This window comes from Rousettus aegyptiacus, unplaced genomic scaffold, assembly GCF_014176215.1.
Source record: "Rousettus aegyptiacus isolate mRouAeg1 unplaced genomic scaffold, mRouAeg1.p scaffold_m13_p_3, whole genome shotgun sequence".
NCBI lineage: Eukaryota > Metazoa > Chordata > Mammalia > Chiroptera > Pteropodidae > Rousettus > Rousettus aegyptiacus.
In genome coordinates this window covers 58,927,666-58,951,782 of record NW_023416306.1, presented here as the reverse complement: position 1 = coordinate 58,951,782, position 24,117 = coordinate 58,927,666, and the positions used below count along the sequence as shown (strand labels likewise).

The following is a 24,117-nucleotide window of genomic DNA, read 5'->3' as shown; positions in this document are numbered from 1 at the left end:
TATGATCCAGGAATGCAAGACTAGTAAAATACTTGATAATAAATGAATCTTGTCCTTCACATTAAGAGACTAAAAAATAAAAATCACACGATTATATCAATAGATGTAGAAAAGTAATTGATAATATTCAACACTCATTCAAGATAAAAAAAACTCTAGTTAATTAGTAATACAGGGGAACATCCTCAACTTGATAAAGAGTATCTATGAAAACCCTACAACTAACATCACACTTAATGGAAAAAAGCTTGAAACTTTCCCACTAAGATCATAAACAAGCCAGCTTATCACCCTGGCTTTTCAACATACTGGAAGTCCTAGCTAAGTCACCAAGATGACCAAAAAAAAAAAAAAGAGAAAAAAAATAGAAGGCATAAAGATTAAAAAAGAAGAAATAAAATCATCTCTTTTTTTGCTGATGAAATGATTATTTTTGTAGAAAACCCAAAAGGAGTGACACACACACACACACAAACCAAATAAATAAACAAACAAAAAAAACAACTCCTGGACCAAATTAGAGATTATAGCATTGTTGGAGAATACAAGGCAATATACAAAAGTCAATTCCTTTCCTCTATATACCATCAATGAACAAGTGAAATTTGAAATTAAAAGCAAAACACTAGCATCCCTAAAAAGGAAATACTTCAATATATATCTAACAAAATATGCAGAAGGTCTATATGAGAAAAATTATAAAACTCTTATAATTAAAGAACTAAATCAATGAAGAAATGTTCCATATTCATGGACAGAAAGACACAATGTCATTGGGATGTCACATGTCCCCAGTTTGATCTATAAATTCATTGAAATCCCAATAAAAATTCTAGGATGTGGATACTGACAAATTGATTCTAAAGTTTACATAGAAAAGCAAAAGACCCAGATTAGTCAATATGCTATTGAAGAAGAACAAAGTTGGAAGACTTATACTACCTGACTTCAACTTACTTAAAGCTACAATAAATCAAGACAGTATGCTATCGGCAGAAAGAAAAGAAAGAAAAGAAAGGAAAGAAAGAAAAAAGAAAAGAAAAGAAAAGAAAAGAAAAGAAAAGAAAAGAAAAGAAAAGAAAAGAAAAGAAAAGAAAAGAAAAGAGAGAGAAAGAAAAGAAAAGAGAGAGAAAGAAAATAGGTCAATGGAACGTAATAGAGAGCCTAGAAACAAACCCACATAAGTATAGTCAACTGATTTTTGACCAAAAAAGCAAAGGCAATGCAATGGAGATAAGATAGTTTTTCCAACAAATTGTGCTAAAAAAAAATGACTTTAGACAAAGACTTTATGTCCTTCATGAAAATTAATTCAAAATGGATCACAGACCTATGCGTAAAGTGCAAAACTAAAAAACTCCTAGAATATAACATAGGAGAATCTTTAAATGACCTTAGGTATGGCAATCACTTTTTAGATATAACACTATAGGCATGACCAATGAAAAAGAATAAATGATAAGCTGGACTTTGTTAAGATTAAAAAGTTCTATTCTGTGAAAGACAATGTTGAAAGAATGAGAAGGGCCATTCTACCACAGACTGGGAGAAAATATTTGCAAAAGACACATCTGATAAAGACTTATCTAAAATATACAAAGAACTTGTAAAACTCAGCAGCAAAAAAAAGAGCAACCCAATTAAAAGTGGGCGAGACCCAAAAACCTTACAAAAAAGATAAATATATGGCAAATAAGCATTAAAACTATGCTGTACATCATGTTATCACGGATATCCAAATTAAAACAATGAGATACCACTACACATCTATTAGAATGGCCAAAATCCAGAACACTGACAACAACAAATGCTGGTGAGAATGAGGAGCAATAGAAATTTCCTTCATTGCTGGTGGAAATGCAAAATGGTACAGCAACTCTGGATGACAGTTGGTGGTTTCTTACAAAATTTAACATATTCTTACTATATGATACATCAATCGCTCTCTTTGGTACTTACCCAAAGGCATTGAAAACCTATACACACAAAAAAAAACTGCACGTAGATGTTTATAGGAGCTTTATTCATACTTATCAAAGCATGGGAACAATCAAGATGCCCTTCAGTAAGTGAACAGATACATAAACTGTGGTACTTCCACACAATGGACTATTTATTCTTCAGTGCTAAAAGAAATAAACTATGGAGCTATGAAAAGACATAGAGGAACCTTAAGTGCATATTACTAAAAGAAAGAAGCCCGTTTGAAAAGCCTGCATATTGTATGATTCCAACTACAAGCACACCTTGTTTTACTGCATTTTGTTTTACTGAGCTTCACAGCTGTTGCACGTTTTACAAATTGAAGGAAAGACCCTCCACTAGCAAAAAGATTATGATTTGCTTTATTGAGTTACTTTATTATGGTTGTCTGGAATTGAACTCCAATATCTCTGAGGTATGCCTGTGTATGACTTTCCAAAAAATGCAAAACTATGGAGATAGTATAAAGATCAGTAGTTGCTAGAGATTGGGGAGAGGGATAAATAGGTGGAGCACAGAGGATTTTTAGGGTAGGAAAAATGGATACATGGATGGATACATGCCATCATACATTTATCCAAACCCAAAGAATGTACACCACCAAGAGTAAACCATAAAGTAAATGACAGACTTTGGGTGATTATGATGTATCAATAGTAGGTTCATCAATTATAATAAATATACCTCTATGGTGGATATATTAATAATGGTAGAGTCTGTGTATGTGTGGGGACAGGGGGTATATGTTATATCTCTGTACCTTCTCCTCAATTTTGCTGTGAACCAAAAGTGGTTCCAAAAAATTACTCTTAATTAAAAAAATGCAAATCCATTGCTCACAAGTTCTACCTTCTGCAAAACACTAGAACACAGTTCAGCTAAGTTCTTTTTTACTCTATAACAAAGATTGTCTTTCTTCGTTTCTAATAACATGTTCCTCATTTCCATCTAAGACCTCTCTAGAATACCCTATATCTCTAGTGTGCACCTCAAAACTTTTCACGCATCTACCCATTACCCAGTTCTAAAGCTGCTTCCACATTTTACGTACTTATTACAATAGCACCCAGCTCTCAGTGCCACAATCCATATTAGTCTACTCAAGTTGCTATAATAAAAATACATAGACTGAGTGCTTTAAACAGCACACATTTAATTTCTTAGAATTCTGGAGGCTGGAAGTATGAGATCAGAATGCCAGCATGGTCAGGTTCTATAGTGAGAGCTCTTTCCGGCTTGCAGACAGTTACTTTCTCACTATGTCTCCCAATGGAGACGGAGGGCTCTGCTATCTCTTTCTCTTCTTATAAGGGTACTTAGCCCATCATGAGGGCCTCTTTCTAATGACCTCACTAAACCTAATTACTTCCCTAAGGCCCCATCTCCAAATACCATAACATTGGGGATTAAGACTTCAACATAGGAATTCTGGGTGTCACAATTCAATCTAAAGCAGTAATTCACCTCTTAAAACCTATTTTGTTATTTAAACAAATAAACAGAGAAAATTAACAGAATAACTCACATACAAATGGATAATAAGAATTATTCTGCTTTCTCTAAACACATGTTATTTCAGAAGAGCGCTTTTTAGAAAATGTTTTGTTTTTTTTTTTATGCCTACAGCCCGTGGTCTTCCTAGGTGGTCTCGCATCCATGTACTAACCAAGCCCGACTCTGCTTAGTTTCCAAGATCAGACATCGGGTTTGTTTAGGGTGGCATGGCCACAGACCATGGACTGTGGCTCCACTAGGGAACAAATTCAGGACCTTCTGCGTGTAAAGCAGACGTGCTCATTGCTACACTATGGAACCACGTCCAAGAAAATCAGTTTTATAGTATGTAAAATTCCACCAATATTTACATATGATATCTATCATCTGATATCAGTTGATATCTTATACATAATTATTTACTACCTAATTAAAAGCATTCAAAAAACTCTCTGAAAGGTGCATTTATGGTTAAAGCTGTCTTTTCCTTTATGATATGGATTCTGGTAGTTTGCCTCTGGGAGTCAATGTTATTTAAATCTGTATGATGACACATATGTGACTATAAGGGAGTTTCCACAGTCATATAACACTTAAGCAATATTACTGGAACAAAAGAGTTTGGCATTTACATCTTGTTATTGTTAAGATTTGGGACACATTTTTCATGTTTCTGATGAATTATGAGTGAGACTCTGAAGCCCAAGAACTGAGCATTCAAACTGGAAAAGCTGGTCAATATTGTTAGCTTTAACATATTGCTATTCCCTGTTCGCTTTCACAATAGAGAATTGAATGTGTTAGGGGAAAAAAAAAAAAAAACATTATTTTAATTAAAAACTAATTTTAAGAAAATTCACCTTAAATATATTTTACTTTCTTGAGTTTAATAATTGAAGGTAAGTGCTTCATGTAATAATAGGTTCTTTCATACCTAAAAATGTTACATAGCTTTTACATTTTACCATATTTATTACTTAATAAATTTTTATGTTGACAGTAGGCTTTGTTACATTCAATAGAGAATGATTTTCATTATATTGATCTGTCAGAAATAAATGTACTACCAACAAATTCATTGAGATACCGCTACTTGTTTTGATATTTTCCTATTTAAAACCAACATTTAAAAAAGTTTTACTGAGATATAAATTCATATATCACACTAATTTCTAATTTTAAGTGTACAATTCAGTGTTTTAAGTATATTCACAGATATGTTCAACTATGACCACAGTCAATTTTAGAACATTTTCATCACTTTTAAAAGAAACCTATACACTTTAGCAATTATTTCCATATTCTTCTGTCCCTCCCAGTCTGAAGTATTTCCTAATATACTTTCTGTCTTTATAGATTTGCCTATTCTGGATATTTCATATAAATGGTAGAATATGCGTTCCTTTGTGACTGGCTTCTTTCATTAGGTATAATGTTTTTAAGGTCATCCATGTTGTAACACGTATCAATACTCTGTTACTTTTTTGTAGTTTAATAATATTTCCTTGTATGTATGTGCCACAATTTGTTTATCTATCCTTCAACTAATGGATATTTGGATTCTTTGTACATTTTGGCTATTATTAATAATGCCACTATGAACAATACTGCCTGAACATGTACTATCTTCTTGTACAGAGACTTAAGGTAAAATAGAGGTAAGACCTTAGGTTTCCTCATTTCTTTCCTGAGCATGCACATAGATCTATGAAGGCATGTGTTCTCCAGATTCCCAGGAATGTGTCAGAGCCTTTCAAAACTCTTAAGAACATCTCATTCCCCGCCTTTTCCTTTTAAGCTATTTAGTTATTATATTGTTTGACCTAAACTGGAATCCATCACTTCAGGCAGACTGAAGTTAAAATAGTTGCCTGTAATTGTTTTAGATACATCATCTCCTCTCCACTGCTCCCCCATTACCCCCAGGAAGAAGACTGTCAACAACAAATGAGATCAGAGTCATCTTTTAACTGTGGTCTTCCAGAGAACCATCACATAAGTCATATAATGAATGACAGTTATTTGGGAATGAGATTTTGTAGGAACTCCAGCTCTATTCTGCTTCTTCTGGAAGCTACTAGGCTGCATGGAGAATATGAACCATCATTTTTCCTAGGATACTACTGAGCTGAGAGAGTGGGGGATGGCACTAAGGCAAATTAAAATGCTACAATTTCTTGTTCTTATTTATATTCAGCTGTTTTGTATATTTGTTTGTTTGTTTTAAGTAAACACTCTCTAGATTGTTGCAAGTCTTTGGTGAATTTCCAGAATTTGATAGAGGAATGTAAGTGTTCCTCAATGTCCACAAAGTCTCAATAAAATGCTTTATAGATTTCATATAAAATACTTTTATGAAATTTAATCTTTAAATAATAATAAATTTATTTCTGAAAAAACCTATAACTTCCAGAGTCACCAACTAATTGCCTTAGGAATATTATATTAATCCTTATTAGATTCTGTATCCAGTGTTATGAAAATGTTGATTCCTGACAATTTTTGCCTGTTTTCCTTGTTTTTATGGAGGAGTAAATGTTCAAAGTCCTCATACTAATAGTGATGCATTCTACATGGAAAACTTTGACAACATTATGCCAAACAAAATGAGCCAGGCACAAACCCAAATATTATATGATCCCAACTATATAAAATGTGTAAAATAGGCAGAACCATACAGATAGAACATAGACTAGTGGTTGCCTAAGACTGGGAGAGATGGGAGAATGGAAAAACGATAGCAGAACAGTGCAGGGTCTCTTTTTGAGATTATGAAAAGGTTCAAAAATTGATTTTGGTGATAGTTGCACAACTTTTTCAAAATAGTAACAACTACTGAATTAAATGAGAGAATTGTATGGTATGAGAATTAACTCTCACTAAAATTATTACAAAAACATAATAACAATGGGTAATTTTAATACTTTACTCTCAATAATTAATAGATTTAGAAAACCAAGGATATCAACAAGTTGAAGGATATGGCAAGGATATGGACAAGTTGAACATCATTATTAATCAATTAAGCCATTACATTTACTTAACCCAGCAAAAGCAGAATACACATTCTTCTCAAGTGCTTATGGAACATTCTCCAGGATCTACAATGTGTTAGGCCACAAAGCAAGTCTTAATATATTTATAAAAACCAGACCACACAAAATAACTTCCAGGTCAAACTGGTGGTGACAGAAAGAAATATCACCATAATAAAAATTAAAAAAATAAAAAATAAAATAAAATAAAATAAGTTCCAGTGTAATTTTGGAACATTGGTCAGGTTTGAATAAAAGGCTTCTCTGGGAATGAAGCCAGAACACAGTTCTTAATAGTATAACATTAAATCCTTTACAATTAAAACATTTCTAAGTATTGTCTAAATCAAAGCAATAAATATTAGAAGTGAAAAATTTTAATGTAATTAAAAATTTTTGTGCTCATTTTATTTTTAAAAATGTTTAAAAGAATTCTTCTGTGTAAAAACAACAATGAATTTCTAAAAATCATTCCTATACAAATATCTTTAAGAATGGCAACATAAGGGACAAACAATCTTTTCTTTTTCATTTGCTTTAAGATTAGATTGTAATAACCAGTAGTAAGGTATAATATATCTAAAAATTGTTGCAGAAAACTAAATTTACTTGAATGAAAGAAGCATAAATAAATTATAGGAACACATTAACATAGATATTTATATTAAAATCTTCACATTTTAAACTGGTATTTGCAAACGGAATCTAAGGCAATTACCAGTTAATAGTGTGATATATAATGATAAATTCAAAGTTTTAGACATGGGCAAATGGGCAAGCTAAATGCATTACGGAGCCTGCTTTTAAAATCTAAGATATAATGCAATAAATATCATTCAAAAATGTTAAGATGAAAAGAAAAACTAAGTGGAAAAAAAATGCTAGTAAAGTGTTTGTCGTTTTAATTTGCTACTCTCTTTCTCATACAGGTTGTTCTTTACTTAATATGACTTTATTAAGGAAATCTAGGTATTAAACTAATTATATTAGTTAGCAGTGCCTGGGATTTTGTGTTAACTCATAGACACATCTAACACAAATATTAACCAAACACATGTAAAACAAAACATCTACTTTTATAATATAGTCTATTATAATTTATTTTTAAAGTTCCCTGTACCTTTATTGTCTGTCTGCTTGTCTGAAATCGTTGATCAGATACTTGCTGCTGATGAAGGAGCTTTTCGTTGACTTCTTTATATTCTTTAGCAGACAATTCTGCTGTTTTTTTGGCAGTCTGAAGCACACTGTTTTGTTGTTGCAAGGATATGATCCGTTCTCGTAATAAAATAATATTGCTACTTGATTTCTGGGCAGTTATATTTTTCCACTTTTCTCTGTTAACTGAGAAAACATAACTCTATTATATAAAAATGATGTTGTTCATAATAATTTTAAAATCACATAAATTACAAAGACACTGTCAATTTCATATGCATTCTTACCTCTGGTAGGAACTGTTGTGTGTGAACTCTTTTGAATGTCACCATTCTTCTTTTGAAAAGATGGCTTTTTGGCATTCTTGTAATGAAAATAATCCTAAATTCGAAGGTTTCATAAAAACTAGATCATTACTCAGTTACAACTTCAAGTGAACCAACATAATAAATTTCTTTACTTAAAAATATATTTATTCATGCAGAGTTTTTAAAAATCTAGACAATAAAATTCTATAATTGATATCAAGAACTCATAAATGAACAAAAGTTGACAAAGAGGGCAGAAGATAACAAATACAACATCAACCCCAAAAGAGTAGAAATTTAACCTAGGGACTATTTAAACCTAGGTGTAAATATAGTAAAAGCAACAAAAATAAAGTATTTAATAACTTATTCTCCAGAAATCTCAGACACTGTTCTCTGTTGCATGTAGTCTGATGAATCCCTTCTGACAAATGAAGCTAAAATATTGTTGATGATAATAAAGTAAGTTTCCTTGAAGCTGTTTGTTTTCCTCTTGGCATTCCAATACCCTAAGGTTAAATAAAGTAAAGCTATGTTGACTTTGTTCCAAAATGTCTGACCAATTTAAAAAGCTTTCCCAAAGCAAAATTTGTAATAGGAATATGTTTCAAAATATTATAAATCCCAATAATAAAATATGTGGTCTTAGGTATTTGTTGACTGAGAAACAGGAATAATTTCAATCTAGAAAACTATTTCTTTAAAATAAAAATTGTTTTTCAAAGGTCCCAATTCAGGAACAAATAAATAATTATAGTAAAAATGGAAAGAAAAATAAATTTGACCTAATGTTATTATGACAATGAGCCATATATTTTATGTTGAGGGGTACATAAATTATACTATATTATATATAAGGCATGGCCCAAAAGTAATAAAACTATTTATTAATACAAACACAAGAAACCTCTATCTGAGATAAGGTTTTCCTTTGAAATCATTATTTTCCTTTAAACTATGTTTCATTTCTCGAAATATTTTTGAAATGTCTCATTTGAACTCGTCTTCAAAACCAGTTTATAAGATATATCCTTTAAAAGTTTCATTGCCTTATTAAGATTCAATTAATATTTAAATGCTATTACTGAGCACTGTAAAAAGATCCAATACAGAACTACCAAATTATAAATACTAGTCACTACACTTGGTGCCGTATTAAATGGACCTAGAATAGAAAAGTACTAGACTTCCATTTCCATTATTCTTACTGACTAGAAATTCAGAAAATTTTTCATACTTTGAAACACAGTTAAAATGTCTTTGCAACATGACAAAATATTAAGGGAAATTATGAGGTCAAAAATAAAGTGAAAGCAGGAATCAAGATAGATAAGTGTCCAACAAAATACAGGACAATTGATAATCCCTTGTGACCTTGAAATTCCATTTATATAGCAACATAGAATACAGAAGACAGGAAAGAAAGGCCCCTACTCAAAATGAGAAATTTGAGGTCACAAAGTTAGGACATTGTGTGTGTATGAACGGTCTGTACCTTTTTTTACTGATGATTAGTATTACATGTATAGATGCATCATAGTATGTTTAATCATTCAGCTAATGAAGAAAATTTTGGTTGTTGCTAGTTTTGGGCTATTACAAATAAAGCTGCTATGATCATTTAGGTACAGGTTTTTGGGTAAACATAATTTTTCATTTTTTGTGGGATAAGTGTCTAAGAATAAGATAGCTGGGTTGTACAGTGATTGTATGATTAACTTTTTTTTTAAAAAGAAACTGTTTTCCAAAGTACTGTACCACTTTATATTCATACCAGAAACATAAAAGATATTCAGTTTCACTGCATCTTTGCTAGCATTGGTATTATCACTATTTTTTATTTTAGCTGTTCTAATGGATCTGTATCTCATCAAGATCTTAATCTGCATTTCTCTAACGGTTAATAATGTGGAACACCTTTATATATGCTATTTGCCATCCATTTATCCTTTTTGGTGAACTGTCTGTTCATGTTGCTTTATTTTCCACTGTTGACTGCATTAGAATGATGATATTTGGTTCCTTAAAAGACTCCATTAAGAAGACCCTTGAAAAGGCACACTATGGAGTAGGGCAAAATATCTACAATGTATATAATCATCCAACGGCTCATATATAGCATATATAAGAACTCCTACAAAAGAATAAGAAAAATACAGACAACTAATTTGTAAAATGGGCAGAGACCTGACGAGGCAATTTACTAAAGAATTCCAAATGGTCAATAATCATGAAAGCATACTGAACACCTTATTAGCAATCACAAAAGTATAAATTAAACCTACAATAACATACCTCAACATACATACAGAAGTGGCTGAGATGAGAAATATTAACATACCAACTGTTGATGAGGAGCAGTAAAAATTTTCATATTTTGCTGGTAGGTGCAACAAATTGGTACAACACTTAGAAAACAGAGTTATCAACTAAAGCCTTAGAAAAATATAAGCTATGGAACAGTAATTCCACCCCTAGTGTTTCATTCCACCCTTGTATTTCATGCCCATGCTTATGCAATAGAAAACATGTACGAGAATATTCATTGCAATATTATTTACAAGAAATCCCAACTGAAGTAACCCAAAATTCAGCGGTAGAATGGATAAATAAATTGAGGTATATTCAGACAATGGAATGCTATACACAACAATGAAAGTGAATAAACTCCACATAATAAACAAAAGAAGCCAGACATAAAAGATATACTGTATAGAATCTATAAAATTTAAAAACAGGCAAAAATTAACCATAATTATAAGAGAGATGAAATCATAAAAAAAGGAAAGTGAGTGATTAAAGTTAAAATAATGCTTATCTTTGGGGTTAGTAAAAAGTTCTGAAGTTCTAATACTTTCAAAACACAATTGCTAAGATTTGGTCAACATTTGTTTTCTGACTGCAATATGCATAGATCTGTTCAGGGCAGTTTATACTATTTTCACTTACATGAATGGAATTATGAGTTACTTATATTTATAAACTCATTATGCTACACATAAATGACTAGAACTAAAAAAATTCCCAGAAAAAAATATGTGGCAAATAGAAGATTTCTATAAGATCTATTTATCAATCAATCAATGAATCAGTAGGCATTAGCATATAATTCTTCATTTGAATTTTATTGTAGTGGTAACTAAAACAGACTTTTGTCATCCATGACCTTTTTTAACTTCAAAAGTTCTTGCCATATCAAAAAATAAACACTTTGGGTTTGATTTTTAAAGAATCCTATACATTAATCAAAGACAACATTTTACAACAAAATAAAGTGATCTTTCCTCTGTTTTTCACTGATTTATGCCGAATAAATCAAAGGAGAAACTATGTTATCAATAGTAAAAATTATTGAATAAGTTGTTTTGGAACATTAAGTTTTTAAGATTTAAAATACATTAAGAAATTAGGTAAATATAAGAAATTTATAGATTTAGTCAAACTAAATAACTGTCATCACAAAGGCTGATAAAACAGAAGTTTTTAGGCTTGGTATATTTCATATACCTGAAAACAATAATGAGCTTATTGTCATTTTTATTTTTGGGGACTCAGATATAAATCCCTTAAGATTCATATTTAGGAGAATATTATTTCCATTTTATCTATACAATAAATTTTAACAAATTGAACTTGAAAATTATTAAAAAGTATATCTTTTTCACTGCATATTAAAAAAAGTTAATTTTTAAGGATGCAAATTAAATCACTGGCAACAAAATTTGATTTAAGTTATGAAGCATAAAATAAAAATAAAAACATAGCTTATAGCTAAGCAAAACAGTGTCATTTACCTTTCGAGTCTTGCCAGCTGTATTTGAATATATTTGTACTATTTCTTTTCCTTGCTTTTGGCTGTCTTCTGTTTGATCACTTTCTTTCTGGTCTGCTCCATCTTCTATAGGACTTATTTTCTGGGATGTTTCTACAATAATTGTTCCCAAATTTTGAGAGCTCTGTGTTTCGGAATCACTGCTTTTGGAAAAAAGGGGAGGCATAAAACCCAAGAAGTTGTAAATGCATCTTTTTTAATTTCAAGACTAAAAATATTATACCACATATTGCATATAAAGCTGTAAGTTTAATTTTAGAATTTGCTGGTTTTCAATTTTAAGAAAGAAAATTCGTCTATATATATTGTACAAAATTATGAAATCTCATCAAGAAATGAGATTATCTAGTATCAACTGACTACTAGTATCACTTCTATAGTATTTCTACTAAGTATTAACTCAGAAAGCACAGGTTTTAACACGGTTGGAGTATTCACTACTTTCTGAGCCATGGCAGAAAGCTTTAACATTGTATCAGAAAGTGTTTCCATAGTCTGGGACAAAATTTGAACCTCTGAGGCTTTCACCCATTGATCCCAGATTCACTTCTTACGGTCATTTATCATTCAGTAAAGTACTTGTTAAGCACCAGCTATGTGCCAGGCCTTTTCTGGGCACAACAAATAAAGTAGCAAGTGAATAAGGTAGATAAAAAGCCCTACCCTCATGTAGCTTTCATCCTAGAGAGGTGTGTGTGTGTGGGGGGGGGGAAGGAATAGGTAACAAGAAGAATAAAATATATAGCATGTGAATAGTTTGCATTAAAGAAAAAACATAAAGCAAAGGTCAGAAGTGCTGAGGCTGAGTAGAACATACAAGTCCAATCCTTTTTCTGCACTGATGATCTTTAACTGTTTAAACACACTTGTGTGATACTTGAGACATCTCTAAAAAAAACATCCCTATCTTGTTCAAATACTCTTAATATACATGCTTTTGAAACTCTTCAATACTCTGGTCACTCTTGAATGTCCTTCAGCTTATTTTGATGGAGCATTATGCTCAGAATTCAATTTCATATTCTAAGTGTACTATGAGAAGTACTTAATAGAACTGGTAGATGGAAACTAAAATTGTTTAAGCTTTTCTGGCATGTATATTGTGCTGCTGACTCATACAGGATTTAACAAAGCCTCATAAAAATTCTTCATGTACACTATTGCAAAGTTCAATATTTTTCCATTCTATAGTTCAGCGATCGGCATTTTATAGACAAATAAAGAACTCTGTAGTCTTCTGTATAACTGTATCACCCCGGTCTATTGAGATCTATGGAGATTTTTTTCTAATTTTTATATATATATATTTTAGTTATAATTGAAATACAATATTATTTTAGTTTCAGGTATACAATATAGTAATTACATTTATATAACTTATGAAGTGATCACTCCTATAAATCCAGTACCCATTTGGTCTGACACCACACATAGTTATTACAATAATACTAAATTCCACATGCTATATTTTACATCCCCATAACTGCTTTGTAACTACCAATTTGTACCTCTTCATCCCCAGACCCCCAATCTAAACAACCATCAAAATACTCTCTGTATCTATGAACTTCCTTTATGCTGTTGTTTATCCTGTTCTCTAGATTCCACATGACATTTTAAGACATTTGTCTTTTTCTGTCTGATTTAATCCACTTGGCATGTTGTTGCAGATGACAAGCTTTCATTCTTTTTTATGGCTGAGTCATATTCTATATATATACACACATATGTATATACACACACACATATATACACACATACACACACACCACCTCTTCTTTATCTATTCATCCATTGATGGACACCCAAGATGCCTTCATATCTTGGCTATTGTAAATAATGCTACAATGAATATATGGATTCACATGTCCCTTCAAAACCGTGTTTTGGGCTTCTTCAGCTAAATATCCAGAAGTAAGATAAACTGGTCCTTCTTCGTCTTTGGTTACAGCTTTTGTTTTAAAGTGTGTTTTGTCTGGTATAAACATTGCTACCCCAGCTTTTTTGTTTGTTTCCATTTTCATGAAACATCTTTATTCATCCCGTGTGTGTGTCTTTCAGTCTGTGTGTGTCTTTCAATCTGAAGTGAGTCTCTTGTAGGCAGCATTATGTAAGGGTCTTGTTTTCTTATCCATTTAGCCACCCCATCTTTTGACTTTAATCCATTTCTATTTAAAGTAATTGATGATAGATATGTAGTTATCGCCATTTTATTTTTCATACTTTTATCTATTTTTTCTTTTCACTTCTTCTTAAAGAAGTCCCTCCAACATTTTATGCAGTACTGGCTTGGTGGTGATGGACCCTTTTAGCTTTTTCTTGTCTGGGAAGCTCTTCATCTATCCTTAGATTCTAAATGATAGCTTCGCTGGGTAGAGTAATCTTGGTTATATATGTTCTTGCTTTTTTTCGCTTTGAATTATTTCCTGCCTTCCCTTCTGACCCGCGAAGTTTATGCTGAGAAATCATAAGATAGTCTTATGGGAGCTCCCTTATAGGTTAACTAACCACTTTTCTCTTGCTATTTTTAGGATTCTCTGTCTTTAACCTTTAGCATTTTAATGATGATGTGTCTTGGTGTGGGCATATTTGAGTTCATCTTGTTTGGGACTCTTTGAGCTTCCTGGTCTTGTATGTCTATTTCCTTCAGTTTAGGGAAGTTTTCAGTCGTTATTTCTTAAAATAGGTTTTCAATACCTTGCTCTGTTCTCTCTCTTCTTCTGGTATCCTTATGATGCGAATGTTGGTGTGCTTGATGTCGTCCCAGAGGTCCCTTAAACCATCCTCATTTTTTTGGATTCTTTTTTCTTGTTGCTGCTCTGATTGGATGTTTTCTGCCACCTTATCTTCTAAATCACTGATTCAATCCTCTGCTTTATTTAATCCACTGTTGATTCCTCCTAAGGTATTCTTCATTTCTGTTATTGTATTCTTCATTTCTGAATGGTTCTTTTTTCATGTTTCCTATCTCTGCTTTTATGTTTTCCATCTCTTTGCTAAAGTTCACACTGAGCTCATCTATTCTTCCCCTAAGTTCATCAAGTATCCTTATAACCAGTGTCTTGAACTCTGCATCTGGTAGATTGCTTATCTCCATTTTATTTATTTCTTTTTCTGGAGCCGCCTTCTGTTCTTTCATTTGGGACATGTTTGTCTCCTCATTTTTCCTGTCTCCCTATGTTTGTTTCTATGTATTAGGTAGGGCTGCTTGTCTCCCAGTCTTAGTAGAGTGGCCTTATCTAGTAGGTGGGCTGTGGGGCCCAGTAGCACAGTTTTCCCTGGTCACCTGAACCAGGTGTCCCAAGTATGTTATTTCTATGGGTTGTGTGTGCCCTCCTGTTGTTGTTGAGCCTTGGTTGCTGTATGCATGTCAATGAAAAGGATTGACCCTCAAGCTGACTTGTTGTGGGGACCAGCCAATAAGGGTCCAATCCTACAGAGCAGGATTTGCTTTAGCAGGGCTCTAGTGCCTGCACTTTCTGCCCTTTGGATGTGCTGTCTTCAGATGTGATCTCAGGTGGTGCTCGGCTCAGACCGAAGCCAGCCACTGGGCATGCAGGCTGGGGCCTCCTGGGAGGAGCTCTACTACAAGCCAAACTCAGCTGCAGACTGTGCCCTGCCCAGAACCAGCTGGTATGAGCCACCAAGCAATGTGCAGATGGCTGCCACCCATGCTGGGCATGGAAGTGCCTCAAGAGTCCAAGCCATACACCAAGGCCAGCAGCTGTTAGTGCTGGGCTTGGGGCTGCTAAGCAAGAGGTACAGGGCACAACGAGACCAGATGATACTTGTTTAAGTTTTGTGAAACTTTGAGAGATTTTAGGAAGGTCTGCAGCATAAGCCAAGATGAGCCATTTGCACAGAAAAGCCACTGGAAATAATTTAGATGGGCCCACCAGTTGGGAGGGGAAGGGTCTCATGGACCCTGTGTTAGCCAAGGTGATGAAGACTCAGATATGGCAGCTGCCTGGGTGTACAAATCAGGTGAGGGAGGGATGAACCAAAGAACAATGGCCTCTTCCAGCACTTCTCCCTGGGGGAAAGCTGACCCTTTAGCCCTCACTGCACATTCATACAATTCAGTTCCTCTTAGTGTGTCTCTAGAGCCTTTCGAGTTGCTGCCCCAGTGTTGGAGCTCAGAGCATGTGAGTCTGTCACCAAGTAATTCTACATGTCTGCCCCTTAAGAGGAATGTCTGTGACCTCAGAGGCCCTTCATCTTACTCAGCCACAACCTCCACTGGTTTCACAGCCAGAAGTTGTGGGGACTTCTGTTCTATGCACTGGAACCCTGAGCTGGGGAGCTCAGGGTGGGGCTCGGACCCCTCGCTCCTTGGGGGAATCTCCACAGCTGAGATATTCTTCCTGATTTTTAACTGCTACATGTGGGTGTGGGACCAGCTGGTTTTGCATCTCTGCCCCTCCTACCAGCCTCAAGGTGACCTTTTCTGTGTGTTCCTACTTGTAGAACTTCTGTTCAGCTAGACTTCAGGTGACTCCCAATGATGGCTATTCTGTAGTTTAGTTGTAATTTAGATGTGGTTGTGAGAGGAAGCAAGTACAGCAGTAAACTACTCTGCCATCTTGACTACAATTCTAATAAACAGAGATCTTTGGAGATTTCAATTCTACTTTGTAAAATAGTTTCTATCCCTTTCAATGTCATATTATATAAAAATTAGATAAACTTGCTTTGCTGAAATTCGGTTTTCCTTCTCAAAGGTATTAACACCAACTCCTGATTATCATTCATCACTGAATAGGCACTGATAAAGGTAATTTGTATACAGAGACCACAAAATGGGGGGCCAAAAAGTCGAAAACCTTTGACTTTTTCCCTTACTGCCTAAAAGAATTTAGATAGAATTCCTGCTCCAGGAAGGGAGATATAATCATAGATAACTATAGTTAATACGAACTAGCATGTGATACACAGGGAGGGACCTAGCAAGTCCTTTTTGATCAAAGTCCTCTCTGTGTCCCATTGTGAAAAATGGCCCAGCAAACACTTATTTACCAAACATTTGCTTTTCTATTTCCATGTGAATTGCCTTTCTCTCCTTTGAACCCCTATACTGTTACGGAACCCCTGTATGTACACACACAATAAATTCAGTCATTTTCTTGTTACTCTGTCTCATGTTAATTTGATTATTAGTCCAGCCAGAAGAACTTAGAAGAATAGAAGGAAAATTTACTTTTTCTCCCCCACGGTTCTGTCAATCCAGCCAAGAGAACTTAGAAAGGTAGAAGGAAAATTAATTTTTCTGCCCCATACCTCACTGTCAAGGAAACCTAACCTAACCCAATCACAGTCCTCCAACTCAGCTTTAGTTAGTTTACTTTACCCTAGAAAGTAGCACGGGCTATCCTTATTAGGAAATTCTCAGCCTCCTGGTCCATAATACCCTGTTTCTGCATTGCCTCTTCTAATGCTCTATAAATCTCTCTCTCATCCAAATTCCCTCAGGAAGCAGACTCCAGACTAGGTTCTGTACTCTACTAATCTGTCTCTATTAATTTGATTATTTGCCCAGATAAAGGAATTTAGACAGGGGGAGGAAAGTTATATTTTTTGTACCCCACAACCCTAAATCTAAAACAGACCACTATTAGAGACTTAAAAAAACTTAGGAAAATAAAAGGAAATATATGCCATTATAAAACAAGACAGAATTATGGAAAATTGTTCAATTTGTCTATTGTACCTTGAATAAAGAACATCAAACTCATTACTAACTTGTATTATCTTTGTCATTGACAGTGTGCTCTTGTAATACTATTATTCAATTATGGGAAATAAATATTAATAAGGTAATAACTTTATAATATAGTATATTTATACATATAAAGAACAAAGTTCTATTTTTCTCATTACCTACGTAAATTTCTTAAAAATCAGACTATGAAAAGACAAAAGAAATATACAGTTCTTAAGTCCTCAAGCTCCACTGTGGGATTTCTAATTGTTTGAGAATTATTTGCAGCTGAATGATTCCTGAGATTGTTCTGTCAGGCAAAAAATGTAACACTTAATCCTCACAGTTTAAAATTGAGTTTCAGTGTTAAATAACTTAAATGACAATCCTACATTTTAAGAGATATGTTTTAAGTGTGTGATATATCTCCCAAAACATGTGACCCTCTGCACATGCACTAATATGAAATCAGAATTGAGTGTATTAGTTAACTTTCATATATTTTATTCATACATACATACTCACACATGAGTAAACCGCATCATTATATTATGAAGAATGTGGTAGTACCAACTGGCTGAGATATAATTAGTAGCTGAAACAAAATTTCCTATAAGACATAGAAAAATGCTTAGTGGGTTTTAAGCTAACTAGGATTTTATCTCTAATTGTTTTTGAGGACTGGAAGATAAACCTTAGAAGAGGTAATAATGAATGAGAATACAGATTTGGTCCTTCTTCCTTACCTTCATAATTTTGTTGAGTTTTTTTACATGCCTAATGACAAGGGGCTTGACCCAAAGAGCATTTAAAACAGTGGCCCCCAAACTTGTCTGCATATTAGAATCAGCTGAAGCACTTCAAAAACTAGTGGAGTTGTATCCCACTCCAGAAGCTAAGACTGGATTATTCTGGGGGTATGCCAACGTTTTGGAGTTTTTATAAGATCCCCAGGTAATTCTAATGTGCAAACAAGTTTGAGAACCACATTTTATAGTAAGTTTCAGTTCTATGTCTGTGATTAAGAAAACTATCTGGAGACATCTTGAGGAATGTCTAGCCACTGCAAAGTTCTGCCACTGCAAAATGTGCCCTCTGGGATATTGATTTTTAAGCTGGTTATTAAGAAACAAAAGACTCAGAAAGAACCTTTTACCCTTCCTATTTCTGCCTAAAGGAATTCAGATAGAAAAACCTGTTTCAGGAAGGGAACCTCAGTATAATCACCTTAGCATATTCACCTTAGCACATAGCAATTAGCACATAACTGAGGAACAGGAAGAAATCTAGCAAAGCCTGTTTCCCTCTGTGCCCCTGCTTCTGGATGACCCCACTAGAATCTGTTTACCATATGCTTGCCCTTTCTCCTACCTGTGAATCACCTACTTCTTTTGGAATCTCAGACTCCTTCTCCTTTGTCCAAAGTGGCATATAAGCCTCAAATGCCCAATGAATTTTGGGTCTCATATCTTATGATATCCCCAGCATGTACATCCATAAAAATAAATCTTGGACATTTTCACCTGTTAATCTGTCTCTATTAATTTGATTATTAGCCCAGACAAAAGAATTCAGAAGGCGGGAGGAAATTTATATTTTTTGTACCCTATGACCCTCAATCTAAAACAGACCACTATTAGGAACTTAAAAAAAAAACTTAGGAAAATAAAAGGAAATATATGCCATTATAAAACAAGACAGAATTATGGAAAATTATTCAATTTGTCTGTTGGCAATTCTGCAACATTAAACTTCCCTTTTATCTAGGTATAAAAAGAGGTGTTCTATTATCCATTTGCCTTTGTAGTTACTGATGTGCTTCGATGCATATATAAATGTATAGCCAGAGGTAAGGGAAATATTATAGATTTTTAGTGTTCTCCTGTTGCTATTCACTAGGGGTTATAGTTTTATAACTTAAGACTAGGAATCTGTAGTTTTAAGGAAATTTTAACCACTATTCAATTAAAGTTAGTACAATGACTTTGCATAATACATACATGAAATAATTAGTGAAGATGGTTCTTAATTTAAAGGATGTTAAACAGCTTGTAGACATCTGGTAACAAGCTGAAATGGGTCATTCAAAATTTATCTAACTAAATTAAGGGGGGAAAATGTTTCTCCTCCCAGGTTGGCATGTCACAAGATAACTAAACCGACTTAGTAGGCTTGCCTGGGAATCCTTAGCTGTCAGTGGTGAATATGCAAAGGGCCAGCAAATTAAATCAACCTGCCAAACTGTCAATTTCAAGCCTCATGACTGCATGAAAATAGCATCACTGGAAGAAATCAAGCATTGCCTTCTTTTGGGTTTCCTGGCACCTATTCAAATACTCATGCAGTTGTGGCTAATTTTGCATGCAAATTTCAGTCAATAAGCTCAGAACAAGACCTCCCAAGATATTTCAAAGGATCTGACAGTATTTTTTCTGAATACCAAATCGACAGTAGTTGAAATTCAATCTCCATTTGCTGGTGCTTTACATACGCACAGTGTCCCCACCACAGAGATAAGTTAATGAGAGCCTTACCTGCTTTCACTCACATCCTCCCAGCCGTCCTTGTCCTTGCTGAGGTTCTCAAACATATTACTCATAACCTTGATGGAGTGATTGAGAACAGTGTGGTAACGACCCACAGAGCACTTTTTCTTGGCAGCTTTAAATTTAACCTTGGTAGTGGTTGTCTTACAATCGTATCGTCCAGATTTCACTTCCATGGTGGCCATCTCAGATTTAGCTTTGTCTGCCGAACGCTGCAATTTCGGCATTGAATTTATCAGCTCTTCACTTTCATTTCTCAATCCATTAGCTTCTGCCACTTCTCTCCTTAGGGAAGTGACTTCTCTCTCCAGCTCACTGATTTTTACTTGAAGATCAGCTTTCCCTTTTTCTACATCTTTACTTTCTTTTTGTAGCTGTTTTAGTTCTTTTTCTCTGGTCTCTGCATCTTCTTGCTGCTGTTTTAAGAGGGATTTCAGAAAACCATTTTCTTTTGTTAATTTTTTATTTCCTTCTTTTAATTTTCTTGACCTTTTCTCAAAAGATTGTAGCCGATTTTCCAATTCAATGACCTAAACAGAAGAGTTTCATTTATTCTTTTAAAAGTCTAAAACTGATATCCACTGTACTTAAACATTTCTAACTTATGAAAATAAAATTACTAAGCACAAAGACAAAATAAATCTAAAGTACTTAATTTCTAAATAATTCTAAGGCAGTATAGATAAATACACTCTAAAATGTAATAATATACTTGTTACAGGACAGATGGTAAAAGAAGTTAAAATTCTACACAAAGTGAAACAAATAAGTATGCTAATAAACTTTGCAAAGTTTTCTTAGATCATAAGTGCTTTGGCTATAAATATAATCTACTTGCGAAAAATTTTTTTCAGAGAAAAATAATATGAAAAGTCTAAAAATAGGTACATAGAGAAACTTTACTAATAAAATAACATTTTTCTTCAATATTTAACAACTATATGGAAAACTGGTGACCTAAATATGAAATAATTTATGGAGGCTGCTTATTTTCAAATTAGAAAAAATGTAATTCTAGTAGTTATAAGGTCCTTAGTTTACACAATAAACATTTTACCAAAAAGAAAAAATCTAACAACTTTAAATTATAACTATTTCAAGGTTTCATACAAATTAATTTTTTTCATTTCAATAAACAATGTTCATGCTGTAGGTCAAAGAAATGATAACATATAAGTCCTGACTTTAAAAAATTTGAAAAACTTTATAGAAAGAAAGACACACAAATAAAGCTAATGAAGAATATGATCTATGACCATAAGAAACATCCAAACCTGTAGAGAATTTTTATGAGTTTATTTGAGCCAAACTGACTACAATAGCTGAGAAGCAAAATCTCAACCAATTGAAAAAATGCTCCAGAGAATGGCAGTTTTACAGCTTATTTTCTACATTAGAATCAAAGGAGGAGATTTAAGAAAGGTTATATGAAATCCATTGGTGGTAAATTAGGGAAGCTGGAGAAACCAAAGGCGGGAAATCTCTGGGATTGGAAAAGCAAGTAAAATAAAGAAATATACTTCTTTTATATTGGTGGGTACAGGATGGTTAATAATTAACATTTAAAACACACAAAGATGGTATTTGAAGAACAGGATAATGAAGAGGGGTTCTATAGTCTACTGCTTTAGTGCAATGGGTGTGCTCTGAGGGGTCTGGAAAAGGAGATTACTCTGACATTCTAAAACTATGTTATTTTAGATTCAAAAAGATAATAGATGGGCTCACTTAGGAAAAGACTGACCTTTGTTAAGGAAGCTATAGGCAGGCCTAGGACCTGACTACCAGACAGGGTCCACTTTTAGTTAGGAATTTTTATATTCGGACCATTTTATGTAGTTACTTTCAGTCTCTGAGTTTGTAAGCCTTCCCTGAACTTGTCAGGTTTAATATGTGGCCCATTTTTCATCCATAGATCTAAGTGCCATAAGTCTGGACAAAAAAGAAAGAGCAATTCATTCTAAGCCATGGATACAAAATTTTCAAGAAGGAGTTGATTTTGATTTAAATATCGAAAAATAAATAATAACTATGGTTTGTAACATACATATTATCATTTACAAAATACCATTTTATAAGCATAACCTCTTCTGATCATCTCAAAAACCTGTGAGGTATGTACAGCCAATAAGTACCTTCCCGGAAGAGGAAATGGAGGCTCTGAAAACTTATCTAAATGATAAACATTTCCTAGTTTGAACTGGGATTCGAATTCAGGATTTTGTGCCCAACCCACTATTCCATAAGACATATGGGGAAGAAGAGTCACCCAGATAGATATAGATAATGAACAAAGAACTGTAGTCAAGAAAGAACAGAATTAAGCAAGAAATCTAAGTGACTGAAAAACCATATGGACTCATATTTACTTTTAAAACAAAATTCTTCAAAGGGGAAAACATTGTTGATGTACTGACAACCAATTATTTAAAGTAATATTCCAGAAATATACAAGATGAAACTTATGCATTTTTATAACACTTTTCAGTTTACTTATGATGGTGAAGATGTAAGCTGGTTACTAAACATGAGTTTCAGTCATCTCTGATTTACCTATCCTCTATACCTGCTGTTCTTTTAGTTCGACTCTCTTCATTTAATTCAATGATCATTTACTGATTGGTTATCCTGTCTTGGGTCATGGATATTTTCTAACATAATATGAAGAATCTCAGCTAATTTTAATCACTTATTTCCACAGTATGATATACTCACCTGCTATTAGACCTATGACTTTATAGGGCTTACTCTTGACCTGAAGTAGAAGTTTATGAAAAAGTTCGTACCAGACTATTATAGACCTCTGTGTATTTCTGCCAAAAAAAATTCTACTGTTCCTTCACAATGCGAATATATTATTGAAGAGCTGGACAATGTGACAAAAAATACAGTGTCCAAGAGTGCATGAATTCTGGCTGAAACTTTTTTACTTCTTCCAAATCACTCTATCTCCAAATTTTATTCTCCGTTTAGTAAAAAACACTACAAACAAATAAGGAACATCAGTTTTTACAGTCTCTTCAGTTTTTTTCAGTGGTCTTAGTCACTTTAGTGTAATTTTCATAAATATATTTTAAAATATTTAGCATGTTAGATTCCAGGGTGGAGTAAATAGCATTTACTTCATTTTTTAAAAAAAGGTATTTTGTGCAAATAAGCAATCATGCCTTTAAAAAAACTGATTTTGACACTAGTGGTATAAAAATATTAATAAGCAGCATGGTCTAGGAGAAATTTAATTTTGAGTTTGGTCTGGATCTCTACCTCTGGTTGCTTTACCTAGTGAAATATTTAACCTATTTTACCTTTAGTTCCTCATCTGTGAAATGGGAATGGTAACACCTATCTTGAAGGTTGTAAGTATTAAATGTAATCACACATCATAATTCCTGGAAGATAATAAGTTCTAAATAGTTTATCACCATCATCATCATCTATTATTAATCATAATGGCTATTTAATAAAATTACTTGAGCTGAAATATAACTTTACTGTATATTACTGAATTAATCAGAAAACCAAGTTATACTTTTGATTAAAACATTACATACTATAAACACACTAAACAAACAAACATCTTAAATCTGAAATTGCAATTCCGAATTTAGCATTATCTTTTTTTTCATTAAAATCCATTTAAGTTTAGGTATAACTCATGAAAATTTTATATACTAATGGAAAAAAGTCTATTTGAAGTCTGTTATGTTTAAAGTGTGTTAACTGTTTAATGTGAATCTATGTTTAATCATAAGAACTGGCCAAATTTATTTGCATTTAAGTTTAAATGGAGGATAAATAATAAAACATAAACACTACTTCCAAAGGCTTTGAAATGGAAACTCCATAGCACATATTAAAGTGTTATTCAAGGTATCCTCTTAAAAACTATCATTAAGTTCATTTTAAACCTCCAAAAAATGAAAGGAAAATTTCAATGTGTATTTGAGAATAAAAATCAGGGAAACTGTTAACAGCATTTAGTTTGTGTGTAAATCAACTAAAGCCCATACTTTTCCTCCCGTACTAAAACTTTTAAAAATTTACCAAAAAGACAGCTCGTTTC

The 24,117-nt window shown here is 33.3% G+C and overlaps 1 protein-coding gene across 11 annotated transcripts in view; it reads right to left on the bottom strand.

Moving 5' to 3' along the window:
- Window positions 1–24,117, bottom strand: part of CNTLN (centlein) — a 250,801-nt gene that overhangs the window by 57,762 nt on the left and 168,922 nt on the right. For 8 of the 11 annotated variants that reach the window (XM_036238532.1, XM_036238539.1, XM_036238541.1 and 5 more), the window contains 4 exons: window positions 20,043–20,584; window positions 11,773–11,953; window positions 7,958–8,051; window positions 7,633–7,856 (listed from right to left, as the gene is read on the bottom strand). In XM_036238532.1, the coding sequence (XP_036094425.1) occupies window positions 7,633–7,856; window positions 7,958–8,051; window positions 11,773–11,953; window positions 20,043–20,584 (1,041 nt within the window). The remainder of the gene's footprint in view (window positions 1–7,632; window positions 7,857–7,957; window positions 8,052–11,772; window positions 11,954–20,042; window positions 20,585–24,117) is intronic. The other 3 variants (XM_036238534.1, XM_036238535.1, XM_036238537.1) reach the window with 1 other exon arrangement.